Source organism: Anopheles arabiensis, chromosome 2 (assembly GCF_016920715.1).
Source record: "Anopheles arabiensis isolate DONGOLA chromosome 2, AaraD3, whole genome shotgun sequence".
Classification (NCBI taxonomy): domain Eukaryota; kingdom Metazoa; phylum Arthropoda; class Insecta; order Diptera; family Culicidae; genus Anopheles; species Anopheles arabiensis.
Window position 1 is genome coordinate 69971660 of NC_053517.1, and position 19601 is coordinate 69991260.

Sequence of the window (19601 nt, forward strand, 5' to 3'; positions counted from 1 at the left end):
TAGCGTTCGTGTGATGTGTGGCTGAGATATACTGAGCTCCTGGGGACACTAAAACAGAACTCACGGCGAGCATCCTCGGCGTTGCTCGTCGTTGTTGTCGTCGTCGTCGTCGTCGCGTTCGCTGTCGTGACTGTCGGGACTGGTATGCCGTAGCAGAGGTTCCTAGATCCGGTTGGGACTGTTTTGACTTCAGAGAAAGAAACGTGGAACAAGGATACGGGTGTGTTATCGTCATCGTCGTTGTCGTTGTCGTCGTGCTCGTCGTCGTTGTTGTCGTCGTCGTATTTAGTTGTTCAAATCATAAGTTTGTTGTTTGTTCCCCGGTCTTGTGTGAATACTACTACTACCATTACTATTACTACTACTCTTACTACACTATCCGCTAAGGAGCCGCGTGTGCCGCAAGCTAAGTAAGTTGGTAGAAATCGCTCGCAAGTCGTAGTGTCCGTGAAAGAACGAGCAAAACGCCAGGAATACTTTCGATCAGCGTTCAGCGAATTCAAGAACGGTTCCGTCGAGTAAAGCACCTAAAAGTCCCGGCAAAAACCATCGTCAACCGGTATAGAGCGGGAAAGCTTGCCAGTGGAAAATCGTGCCTCCCAGTACCAACGCAGCCCATTGGCTTGAGCCAAAATCGTGGTAGTAATTGTAGCATACACATTCACACACTAAGACCGGACAAGAAAGGAGCAGACTGGTTTTGGTGTCTTGAAAACAAAACTCTGATTGTGACGTGGAACGAAGAGACGCGCTCGTAGATGCGGTTTTGTCAACGTTGGAAAAGATGCAGAGGAGCGGTGAAGTATGCTGATAGCGGTTCGTGATTTAAATACACCCGCCAAAGGAAGCAGTAAACAGAAGTGCCCAACCGAAACGTTAACGTAAAACGAATATCAACAAACCAATAAGCAAGGAGCATGCACGCAGATGCGAAATGTAAAAACAAATAAGATAGAAAACCAACTATCATCACCGACAGCGAGCAAGCAGGTGAAGCTGTAAACACATGTATAAAGTATCAACAATCGTGGAAGTAGGACGATAGAAAGTCAACCCACAAACAAGCACACATACTCAAAACAAACACTAAGCTCTGAATCAATCGAAAAATCATTACAGGGATTATATAGGTTACGAAAAGTGTACGTTAGTCACGCATTTCTGTATGTATGTGTGTATGTAATGCTGGCAATTTAGAAGACGATGATGGTAACATTTGCTTGAGCCTTTTCCTCGAAATTAGCAACTCCTTTAACAAACCTCCCATCCACAGCCTAAAAAGGACAAGCACACGAGAAGGCAACTAGAAGAAGCCTAGCTCAAGAAGCGAAAATCGATAAAAAAGCTCCTCGCGGAACAAAAGGAACAACAACAGCTGAAAAGCAAAACGACGCTGTTGAACAAAACAATCCATCTAAAAGTGGGTGCAACGTAACAACTGTGTGGAATAGAATTTCGCCAGAAAACGACAACCCTGTCCTTTTAGTCTGCGCGACGCGTAAAGTTAAAGAGCGCACGAGGTTGTATTAAAGCTCACAGCTACGGGCGACGGATCAGCACGGATGCGGACAGTCAGCCGCCGATTGATGCCAGTGTCAGCTGGAGTGCGTGATAGCGTTGCATCCGAGTGAAGGGAAAACCGGACAACGTGAGCTGGCTTTTCCATCTGAACTGGCCTGGGAAAACTGCGTGTGCGAGCGGGCGAGCGAGAGTGCAATTGTGTCAGGGCGAGAACGCACGAGCCGAGCAAGCGAGAGTACGAGCGAGAAAGAGAGAGAGAGAGAAAGAGAGTGAACGAGTAAACGGCCGCATGCATTGCCGTCAATAATCAACAATCAGTCAGTCACTCAGTCAGCCGCCAGTGGCAGCATAAACAGCATACACTTGCAGCAGGAGAAGTGGTAATATATTGACTGCATCCCTTCAGTGCCGTTCGCAATCGGTGCATCGTGGCAGTTGTGTTGCAAACGAGTTTCGTCGATCGGTGTTTTTTTGTTGTTTTCATCACTCGCGTATACACTGACTTTAAGCAGCGTGTACTGTAACCGGCGCAAATGCGTGTGGATGCGTTTTTTAGTGGAACGAAGCGAAACAACTAAAGTTCTTCAGGTGTGCAGTCCAGGTGTGTTGCTTAAGTGAAAGTGAACAACGGTACAACGCGAACATAGCCGCTTTCCCCTTTCTTCCAAACTAGCCGCAGTGGTAGTGTGTTAGTGCTTTGTTGCGTCTTCGTTCCCAAGGTGCCATTCTCGTAGTCGAGCCCATGTCTCGGGACAAAAGTCGCTAGCAGACCGGCAAATCATCCCAGAAGCGTGGCGAAAGTATAATACAAAATTAGCATTAGCAACAGCCTATTAGTCGAACGCATTAGCGCAATAGCGGGTTCGCTATCGGAAACACACAAAAGCAAACTAACGACCCCAACCAACCAAAACAAACAAACGCGAAACTGAGCAGGAGAACCGCAACCATCACATCAAAAAAGTGCCTAACTATTTCCGTTTTGCGTTTCGCTTAAATCTGTTGTTGTATTGGTCCACTAACTCCCTGTCCAGAACACCCCGTCGATTTGCGTGGACCCGTCCGTAGAAAACACGCTTACCGTACCGGATCTGAACAGGCATGCAAGCGGTGCTGGGAAACAGCGTGTAGCTAAGGATTGTCAAGGATTGTTCGGATTCCCAGAAAACCAAAAAAGCCCCGTTGTACTTTAGGCCACCAGGTAATGGTTGTGTTACGTTTCGGGTAGCTGGTGAAAGGAGTGGAAAAACAAATCAAAACGCATTAAATTGAAAAGTGTGCGCCCAGTAGTTTGCTCCCTTGTGGTGGTAGTATTAACAAAACATAATACACACACATACGCGCGGATTAGTCGCAATGCTGCGAGTGTGCTAATACAAAAGTGATAAAACTATTAAAAAAAAAGAAACACTCCCTCGCACCCTCCAAAAACAAAACAAAAATTCGTGTGCCGATTGTTATCATCGCGATTGTTATTTGAGCTAAAACCGTTTAGAAACTCGATGAAGAAATCGTAGCAGTATAGGGTAGGTGCAGTAGTGTTTCGCCTTTCCGAAGCCTTTGCCAACTGGAGGAGTGTTCCGTTCGTACTGCTGTTACAAAGGTGTAGTTTTGACCGCGTTCACTTCAAGCAACGTGCGAGGAACGCGAATGCTGGCTGGTGTTTGATGTGAACATTGATTTTCCTCGTTTTCCCCGGCATTTGGTAGTGCGTTCGTGCACTTACCTGTCTACGCAGAAGAACTGTGCCCATTATCGCGTCTGCTTCCAGCAATCGATTAAAGCGGATACAAAGTTAAAGGAGCTACGGCGAGTGCTGCGAAAAATCCCAACACGACTAACAAGCAATCAAAATCCTTGGAGCCCGGCTCTGGACCATGGTGTATTGAACAGAGCAGTGTGTGTGTGTGTGTGCTTCCGGACGATCGTGACTACTGCGTAACACGTTACTAACAAAAGGTGGAGGTTGAACAAAGTGATAGGAAATATTTGTGATATCAGTGTCTGAGTGTGTGTGTGTCTCGTGACTGTCGTACCAGCTTCCAACCAGATCGTCGAAAACTCTAAACCAAAAGGCAAAAAGAGGAGAGAGAAAAAGAAGAAACTCGGTAACCTTCTTCACATATCGGAATTTCACTTGCGAATGCTGATCTCGTCGGCATTTTCGTTTCGTAAAATTTAAATCAACCCACCCACGAGTGGGTTTTGCTGCGGACGTGACTAGTGCATACTTCCACAAGGCAAAACGGCATAACTTCCATTCCGCCCACCAAACCTTCCTCAACCCCACCCCCGGGGTTACATTACGCCCAGCAGTCAACTCCGCCAGCTTCACTCGTGGTTCGGCCGATGGTTCTAATAATAGTTCCGCAATAACAATATCATCACTTTCGCCCATCATCTCCAGTGGCGGAGAGTTAGATTCCGTTCCGAAACTCGTGCGGGGTCTACCGGTCCCTACGCCTACCCGCCAAAGCAAAAAGTCGAGTTTTAAAGTGCAAAGTGTGAAGAAAGCAAGGAACGTCGTACGGTCGTCGTTGTCGTCGCGCGCGTATTCCGTTGTGATATTATTCGCTATCGGTTTGGTGATTGTGTGTACGAGCGTGATTGTGTTCGTCGTCGCTGTTGTTGTCAGTGCCAGTCTCGAGTGCAGGTTTCGCGTATGTTCACGGTGTAAGTGCTCCGCGTTTGTCTGTGCATATTGTTTGATTTTTGGTGTTTGATCTGGTGTATCAGTGAATGTGTCTGTGAGTGTTTCAGTGTGTGTGTGTTTGTGCAACGTCGTACAGAGAAAGCCCTCACTCCCTCTGACCGCGGAGTGTTGTATCCGGCTTTTCTGCAGCTCTTCCCCCACATCCCGGTTGGGATTGTTTGATCTGAGATGCTGTGATCGGAGAAATATTATTCGCCGACCAACTTCAACAGTCCCACTCGTATCCGCCTTCCGGTGCAAACCGATCGGTTCCGTGTGAGCGTGTGATTTTCCGATATTCCCGTTGCAGTTTTTGCCCGCGCCCTGCAAATCCCAGAGGGATCGCCGTGGTTGAGGTGTTAAGGCCGCGGGGTGACCGAGTGTTAAAGGCAGGTGGAAAACAACCAACGTGCGAAGTGATAGCGCCGCGAGCAAATATTGCCAAGTGTGGTGGAAAATATTGATGATATTTTCTGGGAATCATAAAAGTCATCTGCTGCTGCTGGTGGTGAGTGTGCGTGTGTGAGTGCAGCCGGTCGGTCGGTCTGTTTTTTCGCCATTGTTGCTTTCCGTGTTGTGTGGAATTTGGAAAGGTTTCGATTTCGTTTGTTCTCACGGGCAACAGTTCACGGCAGTACTCGGCCCAAACGCGCATTTCGTGGCAGGGAAATATATGCAACTGACGAAAAAAGCAAACCGGTGTGTGCGGGCGGCATAAACGCAAGGAAAATTCTCAGCCGAAAGTTTGTGTGCTTGTGCAAAGGAAAGAGTGCTGGGCTGTGTGTGTGTGTGTGTGAGGGCGGGAATCGCTTATTCTACCGGGAAATCGCATATCGTACTAGTGTTGTGAATAACCTGAAGCTAAGAGGCGAGCTTGAAGAGATCGTTTGCTCGAGCGCTGCGAATAGATATAAATCGGCGCCCAGTGTCGGGAAGGGCGTCACATTCACTCTGCGACAAATCGTCTCCAGTGCCGACTCTAGCATCACGTTATTGCGTTTCGACATCATCAACAGCACTCTGCATACATGTTAGGTAAGCGAAGCGAATCCACACAGGAAAGCCAAACGACATGCAATGCATGTATCTAGAGTACCCTAAACATTGATTTCCTTCAACAAGCCGTCAATTGACTTTAATTCTCGTTAGAATGTGTACCAAGTTGTACCCTTTAAATCGGTGAAAAAAACCCCTGCTAAGTGATTTCTACCCAAGCGAAAGTGAACAGTCTAAATCACTTGCACTTCAATTGCTAAACCTCCTCCATGCTGCTTGAAGGAAGCGTTCCCGAGCTCGCCGAGTGGCTCGCCGTTTTACAGTTTTCCTTTTTGCCGCGTTATATCGCCCTTTAAATTATTGATAAATATAAAACCTAGAGCGCTTGGGACGATATTTCTTTTTTGCTCTCGCAAAACCACAACCGCATATATACACACACTAAACACATACACACACACACATACAGAAACCCACACCCAGATTCGTTCCGTCGTACCGATCCACGATTGCCGTTTGCTTTTGCTCAGTGTAAGCAGACGGTCGGAGTGTGCTAAATTGTACGTACCCGTAAGGCGATTCCGAGACATGAAGGAGATGGATAGGCGAGGGCTCGTTTGTGTTCACCCCTTCCAGACCTTCGGGCAGACATTTGAAATGCTTTTCCCTCGCTGCACGCGAGGAGAGGGGAAAAGGATCCGTTGGCTAAGCACGGTGCCGGAGGACCCAAACACACAGAAACACATATACATGCCCATATACCTACGTAGGCGTTCAGTCGCGCCCGCGACTTTGAACCGACGACACGAGAGTGAGAAAATGAGAGAAAATCCATCTCTACACTCTAATGTGTGCCTTTTTCCAGGACGTACCGTACGGTGTGCCGGGACTAACCTCGCTAAGCTAACGACCAACCATACACATACAGTCATCAAAACACTCCCCTCGCAGGGCAGATTCCCTCGGCGGCATGCTTCGCCTGGAAGGATTTGTACGTTTATATGCGGTCATTAGTATATGCTCTTATTTTACGTATTCTCGGGCTTCTTTTTTGTGCCTTTCATTTGCGAGCTCATTTTTCTCGTTCCTTTTTTCGTCTCCTCATGACGTGTTTCGGGCTGTACCACGCAGCTTGAGTCCTCCGTCTTAGTCTATAACTCGGTAATGCATGATTTGCCATAGGCTTTCGGTTCGTTTCCTAGCAGCCTTTGCCTCAATTTAGGGCCTCGGGAACGGCCATGAGGCTTGAGCATTCTGTGCTCTCCGTCGCAACACCTTGTCTTGTACCGCTGTGCACTGCCTTGCTGCACATCTTGGATGATCGTGTTTTATTCGTTCTAGCAGGTATCTGTCACCTTCCCGAGCCGTTGCTGGTAGCATTCGGCAGATAAACTAGACTAGAGCGACTAGAAACCAAGCCTCAGCGGTAGCGACTTGATGTTCTAGGAGTGGGCAGGAAAATTGGAAGAAGGAAGATAAAAAATACAACAAAAAAAAACAAACAAACCAGAGCAGCTGATGAAGTTTTTCTTCATCTTGGTAGTGGCGTAGTTTTCGATAGTTTCCACCGATCTGTCCGTGGGATGTCCTCGGTATCGCACTCCTGGACAGTTGGAAAACCAGAAACGACAGGCAGCCATTTGCTAGCAGCATCGTTAGTGTACGTTTCATGCTTCTTTTTCGACGTTCTCTCAGTCTGGTATCAACGGAGGAAATGGAAAATGAGGTCAGTTTCAGCTTTAAGATTGCTACCGTACAGGGTGTAGCTTGAGAAAAAAGTAGCTTCAACAGGAAATGCACTAATTTGTGCAGTATTGAGATGTTAAGCACATTAAAGAATTCACGAAACGTTTGTTGCAAGACATACCAAAGAGAAGAATAAAAGAATTAATCGATAGTATTGGCAAGTATATCGCAATAATTAAACTCTTCTTAGGTTGTTATAAATTACTTTTATTAATCAAACTACTTTTATGAGTATTGATTCATCCGTATAGCGGATTCAAACAAAATGATTCTTATTGATCATTTGAATGCATTGAATACTACCCTGGGAAAGTAGAATGATCGTAATCCTTATGTATCGTTTGTTCAACAAGGGAAAAACACTGTTATCCCAATTTAAAACCAATCCAGGCGTGTACAAAACTACCCCACCGCCTTAAATATCCCAATAACCCGCTTTAAGCAGGTCCGTCTTGCTACAATTCAGAAATGGGCTTAAGTATTATCACACGATCCCGAAAGTATAAATCTTCAGCGTTTCGTTTTGGCCGCCGCAATCCACAAGACACAGAAGGCAAACAAACAAACAGCCGTACCAGGCGTTTGTCGAGACGTTCCGTATCGGCCACCACTATCGAGGATGCACTTGGTGCAAGGGTGCCAGTGCTTCGGCGAGCCTTGGCAGATAGGGCAAAGCTGACACAGCCCTACCGGTGCCCCTGTGGTGCTGTGTTCATACATAACCGTACGTACGTGGTGTTCGAGCTGACAATAGTTTGCATGCCAATGAACAAGCGATGTTATGATCAGGCCGCCAGTTGCAACAGTTGCACGGTGAATGGGTTGCCGGGCTCAACTGGTCGATGATGCAAGGAGTCGGTCCCACAGGGTTCCACACCTGCTTGCGGAAAGCCTTGGGATCGTTGGGCAAATGGCTCGGTAGTGTTGGCAGCGTTCGGCAAACGGAGCGCTCGCGTTCCGTCACTTGTGTGTTGTGATAAACTTATAAAGTCACGTTAGTAGGAATAACAAAAATCACGTGCGACTTCATTCATTGTTAACGTACCTCGTTCCTGTGGAAGAAGCGGAATGGAATATCTGCCTCTTTGCTTGATATGGGATGCAGAACCACTCACACGCTGCAAGATCTACGGTCAGTAATGGTTGAAGTTTCCAGCATACAAATGTATACCTTTTTAAACATTGACTTAGTTTAACAGCATTAAAACTTAAAAACATATTTTTAACCAACGTTTTTAGAACCCATGATTTAAAATTTCGTATACAGCTGAATTATATTCGATCAATTGCATTTGTATAATTATTGTCACATGTTTATTTTAAATATTATTTAAAATAATATTCTATTCTTCTGCACGCTTTTCTTCGTTATGCTTATGTAAATTATTATCAAAAAGCTTTGATTAACATGTAACAGATGTTTACAAATGTTCAGCAGGACTAAAAAATCAAACGCTGTGTTGAATTGCCGGCAAAGTAACGCATACTCGTTAGAAATTTTATGTTAAATAAGTTTACTCTAATTTGAAATGGTTTCTAAACGTTGAAATAATGATGTAAAACACAAAACAGATGGTGTTTTAATCCGCAACGTAGTAACTTTGTGATTCAAAAGCAATTTCTCTTTAGCAAAAAAAAAAATACAAGGGATGAAAGAACTATACAAAAATCAATATTTCCTTTTTACATACGACAGACTCTCAACAACCCTTTTCAACACTTTTTAAAGCTGGTCCAGTTGCTGATAAAAATAACCCCGCTGTTCATACGACTGCTCAACGGTTAGGCACTTCAAGCAACCTCGTTTGCTTGTTGAGGAGTTTCAATCTTGAGGAGATGTAAAAATTACTTGCGAGCAGCGGAGAATAAATAACCGAGCATCCAAATAGGGTCGATGCTTTCATTGGAGCGAAGTAAAATTTAAGTGAAAATAAAACGATCCCAGAACGTACGAACGAACCCAGTCGGTTGGATTGCTTTGGTGAATTCCACCTTTTTTCAATACTGTACTGCCTCGGTTGTGCTCGGGACCGTTTTCAATCGAAAGAAATTTGAACAGATTTGCTTTCAATGCCGAAATACGGCTCGAAGCGAAGCGCTTGATGTGATAGGAATAGGAAGCGAAGAAAAATGATTATGTTACATCATAAATTTGGCTCCAATCAATATCGTGTACATATGTGAGAATGTTGTTTCCGCTTGTCGGGAACCGTACCACGGGTACGCTGTTTGAGCGGCATGAGTGAATATCGATTGTATCACCACACCCAGCTTACCTTAGACGAGTTTTCGAGCGTATATTTTACGAAAAGGTTGCAGAATACCCTTGAAGGTCATGTGAGCAGCAATATAGTTGTCTTGAACGCATCTTAGGAAACGGAAACTCTTGCAGGCACATAATTTATCAGCCAAGAAAATGTAGCAAAGACCTTTGTCGTGTATATAAAATAAAATGGAATTTTCAACGTGAAGTAAACTAGAATAACATTTGGTAAAAAAAATATTTTGATTTGCTGCATAGCATTATTTCCTAAAAAATGAACTTTTCTTGAAGCGTGTCTATTTGCAACCATTCGTTGCGGGGTAGGCCTCCTGAAATCATTCGTAAGAAAAATATTTATTTTTGTACACACCTTTATATTTCCCCAACTCGGTGTGTGATGTTGGGTGCGTTCCTGGATCTTGGAACACGCTCAATTCGGAAAGACAATAAAGCAAAGAAACACTCGAATGTTCCAAATGAAACTGCTTGATTGGTTCGAGGCATCCAGCCCCTGTGCAGTGTTTGTACATCATGTATTTCCATAAGTACGACAACGTCAGCCAAGCAGAGTGGAGCGTAAAATTGGCTTGAGGTACAACACTGAAAGCAGCCACAGCCCGAGCCTGACATGGGCAAAAGCTTTTCTCGAGTATTTGCGTTAGAAAATGAAACGTCAATAAATAAACGCCCCTGCGCCTTGATGGTACGGTAGCTAAGGCGTACCGGGAAGGTTAAAGCCCTCACTAGCAACATTGGGAGCGGGCGGCTTAGAACAGCTAGTGTTTCGAATTTCGTTGTCTGAATAAATTTAACAAAACATTGACACCATCATTAAGACGAATGTTGGTGTACCACTGTACATTGGGTCGTACAGGGCTGGTGGTTACGGTCGCTTGTGGACCGGTTGACACGTAAAGCTCAACGAAAGCCTCAACGAAGCAACACTCTTGCATGCACCTCAGACGACTGTAGGTGGGCCATCGGTTGTTAAAAGCCCTGAGACCTAGTATTTTGGTTTGAAATCATGACTGCAAGGGCTTACCAGACTCATCCTTAAGGTGTACTCGACTTCGTTTGCAATTTTATTTGGTTTTGTCTCGTGTTGTATCCAATGATCGAGAGTGTCGTGAATCTATTAAAACCGTACAATTTTATACAATTGCTCAGGGAAACTTTGTAATCGTATCGTTTTGTTGGGATAGCGAAATACCGCACCGTGTTCATGTTGTACGTAAATTTTTTATTTCTTTTTAACATTTTTTGTGTCTTTTAGTTACCTGAACACATTTTTAATTTACAACATGTGTTAGTCAATTTTTTTATTTCTTACATTGTATCTGATTCAATATAGAACGTCAGTGTTTGCTATAAAAACTCGTTAACTTCTTCTTTGGCTCAACAACCGATGTCGGTCAAGGCCTGCCTGTACCCACTTGTGGGTTTGGCTTTCAGTGACTAATTGGTTCCCCCCCATAGCAGGATAGTCAGTCCTACGTATGGCGGCGCGGTCTATTTGGGGATTGAACCCATGACGGGCATGTTGTTAAGTCGTACGAGTTGACGACTGTACTACGAGACCGGCCTCGTTAACAAAAACTCGTTAACAAATAACTTCAATTCTATTTTTCCTTATTTAGGCATTTTATACCATTTTTTCTGTCATACAGCAACCTCTTTGTGATAGATGTTTGTTATTTATTTCCCCAATCTGTATTAAGTTGCCAATGTAAAACATCAAAAGCTACGGTAGCAAATCGATAACCTTTAAAAAACAATTACAGTATAACAAGGCACGAATTAATTGCATAAGAGCTTCAAGATATTAATGGTACAGGTTCAAGATATGTCTTTGGCTTAAATTTCATTGGTACTTTTTTGGTATGTTTTGATGACATTTGATTCACTGTCCACTAACCTAGGCATTTACAAAATAAGTCTTAATTAATACATCACTAGGTTGAAATACGCCAATAGTCTTGAAAAAAATATTTTATATTTTGTTTTAAGCACATGTAATTAGTTTTATAAATGGTGATAATAAACTCATCATGAGGAAAAATAAAAAAATACTGTTAATTAAAACATCTAGAATATCCTTGTTTGTGATTGATTATTTGATGTACTACCATTAGAAAAATACGTAAGGCCACATAAATGACTGATTATCCAATGATATCGATCAGCAAAGAAAAGTCATATTTTACAGAATATACATACCGAACATTACTTCAATGTTTTTGATTGTTGTGGATCAATGGGTGCAGATTAAAAGGGTGCTCTGAAAATGATTTTGGTAATGGTATTTTTAGGATATTTTTGCAAGGCTGATAAAAAATCCGTTTTCTATAACTCAGCAATTTTTATGTCTGATTCGTTTTAAGGAAAATAAATCTTTGATAAAGATATTTAAAATTAAATTTCCTTGGAACGTGTTGAAAAACCATGATCGTTGCATTCCGCTTCGTTAGTAAGCTCCCCAAAAAAACAGGAACAACTCAATTGACTGTAGCACGAACACTATAATCTCATTAAAAATATATTCGCGTCATTCTTACCAAATTGCAGGGATTTCAAGAGGTCCGGGAGAAAGGATTTGTATCCTATATCTTACTTCAACACTTGGACTACTTACTTGGACACATTACTTGGAAGTCCAATACGTGTTCTGTATGAACGTGGACATTAGCCGTTTATTTTCATTGAAGATGTTTATCTATAGCAGCATATAACTTTATTGCATCACATAAAACCAATATTGAAATAATATGTTTTGGTTGATGGTAATATTACACTATTTGAATGAAAATACTTATTAAAGGAACTACATTCTACGAAGAATGTATTATTCTTTAAGTTCCCAAACTATTATCTCACAGCGTTGCAGCGCTGGATGAAAAATCCTACAGTTATTTTGAACGTTCTTGCTGAGCGTTTCAACGATTACTTTATCGGCTTTCAAACCTCCAATTCAATCATGCAATGGTCCCCTAACGATTTGAAAAATTGCACGATGTTAAAAAAGTATTCGTAGTCAACAAATAAAATGTCTTCCAACAGCTTCTACTTCTGTTTTTTGTGTTTTTATTTTCTTATTTTTCATTAAACACCTATTCAATAGACATGTATCACAACGGTTCACATCCGCACTTTAGTCACATAACATAATCATATGAGTATAAATTAATATGCATTGCACTCAATATACTTATTTTTATACTTGAGGTGTGCAACAATGTGATTGGCTTGATGTATATGAAGCGCAAACCGACGAAGGCACGAAACGAATAGAACGAATACGAAACATTATAAATGGAATTTCCAAACAGTTTAACTAATCCTTTATCCTTATAACATGTGTATCTAAGATTTCTTAGATTTTTTTTGTTTTAATGTTGATTTGTTAGTAATGATACCTACATCATATCGGATTACTATAAAACGCAGTAAAAATACATCTGTTTCTCTGAAAACCAAATAAAACTTCTAATTATACAATTCTCAGAAAAAAATGCTAGTAATGTTAGCCTCATTGAAAGCCTAGCTGAATAGCAATTCAAAATTCAGAAAGGAAAATCGATATAAGGTAAGAAACCAATGAGTCATCCAAGCGGTGGAAAAAGAGGGTGTCGGTCGATGCCACTGTGTTTGCCACTTTGTAAGCTGAATCGAACCGTAGAAGGAAATAAAATCAATTTTCCACCCGCACATTCACTCTGCCTTCTTTTGGATCTTTTGCCACTCAGTACTGGCACTGCTGTTTGTAAGTGTGGGACTAATTGGTTTGTTTTAGAGCACTCCCATTGAAATGACCTCCCGGCAACGGTTTGTAATAACAATAAATTACACAATTTATACAAGCATGCCGTTTGCCAGCTTCCGCCCTGGGTAAACTCCTGGCAAGGGACAACCTCCAGACCGACCGACGGACGGATCGGTCGTCAAAGTGCATTAGCGTTTCATTAGCGATTCATTTCGCCTATCTTGATTGAGTATTCTCGATAAATGTCGCCGGCAATCCTTTCACTCCCGGGCGGGTACCAATGAGATGGGATTGCTCACCCATCACGAACCGATGCAGTGCCGTGCGTCCCCTTCCGGCCTTCTCTTTGCACTTGGGAACGGTTGAGCCACCATGGAACGGATGGATGATTGCGCGAAGTAGGTTAACTCGTTATCGAGATTTCCGATCGATTTGTTCGCTCAAACTGATTAGAGGCCTTAAATTTGTTATCGACCGGCAATGGCTGGCTGGCAAAGAAAAGGTGCTAATTGAGAGGTTTTCGCTAGGTAAGCGCTTTCGGCGGGATACAAGTTTCACCAGCAGCACGTTACGACGGCCCACGGTCGCTATAAGTGGTCGGTTTGTCGAAATCGAAAATGAAGCTGTTCGATACCAATCGCTGGGTGTGGCTTATTGATGGCTTTGTTAATGGAGTACCTCAATCGATACTTACTGGTTAGCTGAGTATTTTGGATGGATTTTTCGATAGAGGAACCGGTGCAATGTAAAGTAAAATGTATCATGCGATAGTGACTTTTGACTTTTTTGGAAGCATAATTGATTGTGTATGTTAGGGTGCATTGCATATTTATTAACATATTGGTTTGAAATAACCGGTCATAGAGTTTGAAATAAGGTGCATTGCATATTCATTAAAATATTGGTTTGAAATAACTGGTCTTAACATTTGAACGGTTTAATCCAGCTAGATGTTGTGTTTAAAATGGTAAACGGATTTCAAATTATTATCTCATTAGATTCGGTGCGTCAATCCAGTGTATTAGTTTACTATGAGGAATTAAATCCTTGTCTGGTTGTAGCATTGCCGTAGAAACCATTGAATCAATCAATTTTTTATGACCAATAAACGACGACTTTACGACCATATATTAAGCGCTTAAAATAGGACGAACAACCTGACCAACACAAGCATTAATCAAGCCATGAATACTTAAACGGAACTTGCTACCAAGCCTACGGCTGCAAGATAGCACTGTCCAATTTATAATTAATATCAGCTCAACTTTGATGAAGATCCTTTCCTGGACGCCATCCCTCCCGTACCGAGGATGGACTAGCAAACAAATATTGATATTCATAAGTAAATCTTTGTTTACCATTGGTTGGGCTCTTCGAAGGAATGAAGCTTCTTTATTATGTAACATCTAACAGCCACGTGTGTAAGACGTACGTTCCACGTTGAAGAGTAGTTCGGAAGGAAAAGATGAAGATGATTAAGACATATCATCTAGTCAATGATTGGCATCAGCATCTTCAAAATAGCGTTGGGATGGCTTTGTAATGGAGCCTCATTCTCATATTTAAATAGGATTTCTGTTTCAGAGAGGGAATAAAGTCTATAGGTTATGCTCAATATTAAAGGATAGTTTGGTTTAGCATGGACGAAAATTTTCCTCTTTCATGTACAAAATGAACAAACTTTATGTGTGTTGAAAAGGTGAAAGGCTTAAGAACCATTTATTGTAAAACTACACTCATCAAATGTAGATAATATTTCAGATAAAATTGACAGCACTCCGCTAGTAATGTTAACTAGAGCGGCATGATAAGAAGAATGTGGTAAAAACACGTCTATGTCCCAATCCAGAAAATTTCACCCGCTGACAGTTATGTTATGTGGAATTTTCATTATGAGTTTTAGGCAGGATTAATTAACTCATAGCTTGGCCTCTATCTACTGCAAGTGATCGATATCAATAGCGCAGTCAGCTTATATTTATCAAATTCTTCATCACACCTTGCCACAGGAAAGGCATACCAGCAGGACTGTACATTGGCTGGAAGGATTCTAGCAACGAGAGCAAACCCACGGGGTACCAGGGCGTGCTTTTGGGAGCGTGTGCCGAGCCGTGGCTGTCCTCGGGGTGTAACCGGTTCATTCGTAGCTGCTGTCGTTACCAGGACACCCGGGTTGAGCCTTTAGCCGGTTGATGAGCTGCGACTTGCAGTAAAGAACGGCAGCGTGTGATTCAAGCAAGTCGAACGGCATTGGATGAAGAAAATGAATTTGTCCTCTCCCTGTTACTCGGCTAGGTCTAGTTTCGAAGCGCACCACATTCACACATCATCATCATCATCATCATCATCGTCGTCGTCGTCGTCGTTGCTGGTTGCGCTGGTGTAGGAAAAAGCATGATTACGGTTTCGGTGAAGTCCTGCTGTGTAGCTACAATGCAGGTGAGGTGTTTCAATACCTTAGAAACTAGAGCTTTGCGAGAGAGAGAACCTCTACAAGAACTCAAAACCATGCCCCTTGAGACCGGACGCAACCGGATCGTTGAGCCAGTGGCAAAATGATGATGGCGGTTGTTGTCGGTTCGCACTGAAAAGTCATTCCCGCCGTGTAAGTGAGGCATGAAAATTTAATTTCTACCAAGATCTTACGTCATCTATCGTAGCCCATGCCGGATCGGAAGCAGCCCCGACGGCCCGTTGAATACATTCATGCCAAACCCGTCACCGCGGTGCTCCATCACGGTCCGAACCTCCCTTTTGGACGTTAACCGAAGCGATTTCAATCGCAAAAGTGGTCCTTATTCGGCTGATCTTTTATCAACCGACAAGACAGCAATGTAAGCTCGGTTAACTGGGCCAAACGGCACCTTGCTGTGTGCTTCGGGAGGACCTGGCAGCACTAAAGGTAACGAAAAAACCCCAACACACAAACACGCACATACAAACACATATATTCACAACTTTTGAGATAAATAACGTACCCCGTGGCTTTTGAGTCCCGTTGTGATCGGGGAAACTAACAGAAGCAAAAATAAAACTAAAGCGAATGGCAGACGAAGGAGCAAAACGAACATAATCAACTGGCGGCGGAACCGGTGGTTTCAAATGGCGGTGAAAGGTTGATGCGCGCTCTCCCGTTTGTCGATGGTTTTCGTGCCGTACCATTTCGTGCCCGTGCACAACGTTTTTGGAAATTGATCCCCTTGACGAGGTGTGCAACCATAAACCAACCGTGGTAGCACAACGAGAAAGCGAGCCGTGCAAATGAACGCGCCATGTCCAAGTAAGTGGTAGTTTGGTGGGTTGAAAGAGGAGGCGAAAAACAGGCGACGGAGCAGCCCACCGGACGGAAAAAGAACAAAATGTGGGCAAAAAAAAAACAAAAATCCAGGTAGCAGATCGATGCGGGAGACTTGGTGGAGGGCTGAGAGCTTCGTCGCTATGCATATTTTACGTCCTGGTTTTTAGATTATAGAAAAATTATCAGATCCTAGCAGGAAATACATGGCGATAAGCGTATCACATTTCCCACGCCCGCACAGTCGCCTCTGGATCGGGCTATTTGTTACACGGTACCTGCAATATGTTATAGCAAAGAGCTAAGGGAAGCTGACAAAGACAAGCTGACAACAAAGGAACCCCAGTATGGGCCACATTGACCGAGATGTAAGGCTTTGCTTTGTAGAACAGGCATCATACTGGATGGCAGTTTTTTATCGGCGATACTACACGTATCATACAGAAGCTTTTTCAACCCTGGGGAAAGAGGGTAGTTCTATGTCAAAGTGTTGCTTTAAGCTTGTATTAAATTTGAAGCGAAAGGGATTTTACCGTGAATGTTATTAATCAGCATTCATCGAGAGAAGAGTTATAATACGTACATCCGTAAGAATACTCATTAATTTACTATAAAATGAATGTTGAGTTTAGGAATGAAATTTATTATTTTGTTAATGAGAATTGTTTAAACGATAATACAGTGAACTGCTATAAAATAAATGTTACTTTGACCATAGGGTAAGTGTACCAATAGTGGTGCAAGTTTTAGTGACACAGATGTGTTTTAATGGATTTACATTGTCAGGAAGGTCAATTTGATAATATTTTAACACATAGCAATTGGAATATGTTTTATCTTCGCAATCACAACCATGTTTACCATGAAACACATAAAATTTTCGATAAAATACATATTTTTGTGATTGCTTCGTTGTACTTATAATGGTGGTATAGATCCTATAGTCGTCGTATTGTGTTCCTATAGTGGTGGTAAACAGAGATGCCTCCAAAACAGTGTATAATATCAATGGAACTTAGTTTTGAAGTTGTTTTTGTATGAATAGCAAGGATAGCTGCCATTATAATGATTTCTTTCGTAATTTGATCGTAAAAAATGTATGAATTTGGTTGAAGAAAATATTGACTAAAGTACTGAATAACACCTGTCGTCAACCCACACCCGGAAGATAAAGCTTGATTTGAGGTTGATTTTTTCACTCAGCCAGATAAGCGAATTTTGGCCTTTGTTTGGTACATTACTTACTGAAACATTTCCAACTCATTTTTGTTGCTTATTTTAATGACAACAGTACGAAATATCAAAAATATCATCGAAAAAATCTAAAACGAACTGTTTTTATTGATTTTATAACCACTATAGGAACATGCCTGTTTTGTGTACCTATAATGGCAGTATGGTAAAAAACACTTAATAAATATGGTCAAAAGACCAATAATTTTAGTAAAACAATAACATTTCATAACAGTCATGTTGAAAAACTAGTAATTATGTGGGTATGTGATCAATTAGAACGTTAACAGAAATATGAGTTTCGTTATGAAATCCTAAGGATTTTGGAAAAAGGTTGGCACATTCCTCAAAATAACGGATTTTTCGCTCACGAAGTAACGGAATTTATCTTTTAAATTCTTTGTAAAAGGCTAAAGAACATTTCACACTGACGAAAATAACTTAATTACTTTTAATTTACCGTAAATGACCGCATTTTAGTGCAATACCACCACTATTGGTTCTACCACCACTATAGGTACATTTACCCTACATTAGAAATGTTATTCTATGAAAAATAAAATTAGCATTTCTCATCAGCTAACAAGGGTGAACTTGCAGTTTAAAATCTTTTTTTTATTGTTAAGCTACAAACGCAGAGTCAGTTTAGGTGATTCATTTCCTTAAAATTGATTCTATGCCATGCATATCTCAAGCATTTTTCTTAAAAATACACTTGTAAAGATGCTTGTGTATATGACAGATTCAGTTATGGACATCGTGAGGTTGAATGTATTACTCTCATTGTGGATATCTATGTCAAAGGCACAAATAAATTGTTAAAAGTCGATAACGTCCTCTTCGTCTCAAATAATTCGTTCCACCAAACAGACATAAGCTAAGGACGTGAGATATGATGCTTCTGAGCTTCGAGGGTAAGAGGGTTAGTTGGATACGGTTTAAAGTGGTTCTAAAAAGGGGACCAAGCGATCATGTAGGTATAAGTGAACGAGCGAGAAAACAGTGAGTTATTTATCGCTACTACGTGCTATAAATTTGTGGTGGGGCACGCTTTGGCCAGATTTACTCTTGGGCTCTCGATAAAACGAATCCATCGCCATGCGAAGGCCAGAAACAATTACGCGTACGAAGGAGAGCGAAGCCAATTTGAGAAGCGTTTTGAATTCATGCATGGTTTGAATTGAAGAAAAAAAACAAATGCTCCGTAAAAAGCAATTAAGCATAATGCGATGATAACGGGTTTACGATTTGGTTTCAAATCAGTAGGGGATACGTGTGAAAAAATTGATTTCCACGTTTGAATAGCAAAGCTATCACTTACGGTCGTAAATCTTTGTGAGGAAAAGTTTCCAATCAATAGGCAAGATTTATTCATTTGTAGTCTTAGTTGAAGTACGCTGCAATGATATTAGTTTTGATAATTCAGATATGTATCGATCATTTTAATGATGAGCTCAAGATAATTACAGTAGAATATCGAGTATTCTCAAACTCATACTCAAACATCGTTTCATAAACATTTCAACTTTCACAGCAAACATAATTTTCAATCTTTCTTGGATTGTTATCACAATGAATGGCGGCATTGACGATGGTAGAGGACTACTAACGACATCTATGTTTCCTTAGTAACCACGCAAACGAGCGGGCTTTGCATTGATCATGGCCTGATGTTAGATCAACATTATTCACTTTACATAATGCAAGTAAGTATTGTGTGACGAAAGTCACAATTTCCCTTGCGAAGAAACTCCAGCCGGACGACGAGGGTTCGTTGTCCTTGTCTGATGTCCTTTTTTTTGCTGCTAGTCTTCCTCATCGGTCGACTCAGTTTCCGACTGACAGACTCGGCATGCTGGCTTGACTGGCATTCGTTTTCATCATCGTCACTGTCATTGTCATCGTCATCGCCCGGTGGAGTCATTATGCTCCCCAACTGGGGCGAGATAATATAAATGTAGGAATATAAATTTTCTCCAGCACTCTGTTCATCGTTTATTCAAGTGTTGTTGTTGTTGTTTTTTCGCTTTTCCCAGCGCACTCTATTCATTCTTTGGCTCTTTCTTTTCTTATCGTGATTTATTTCATCCGCCGA

The 19601-nt window shown here is 41.9% G+C and overlaps 1 protein-coding gene across 9 annotated transcripts in view; it reads left to right on the forward strand.

Annotated features, from left to right (window-relative positions):
* The first annotated feature begins 208 nt into the window (after positions 1-208).
* LOC120897318 (CUGBP Elav-like family member 4) overlaps positions 209-19601 on the forward strand; it is a 324692-nt gene continuing 305299 nt past the window's right edge. For all 9 annotated transcript variants that reach the window (XM_040302102.1, XM_040302094.1, XM_040302095.1 and 6 more), the window contains exon 1: positions 209-5248. Coding sequence is in view for 8 of the 9 variants with exons in the window: in XM_040302094.1 (XP_040158028.1) it covers positions 5242-5248 (7 nt within the window). In the remaining variant the exon portion in view is untranslated. The remainder of the gene's footprint in view (positions 5249-19601) is intronic.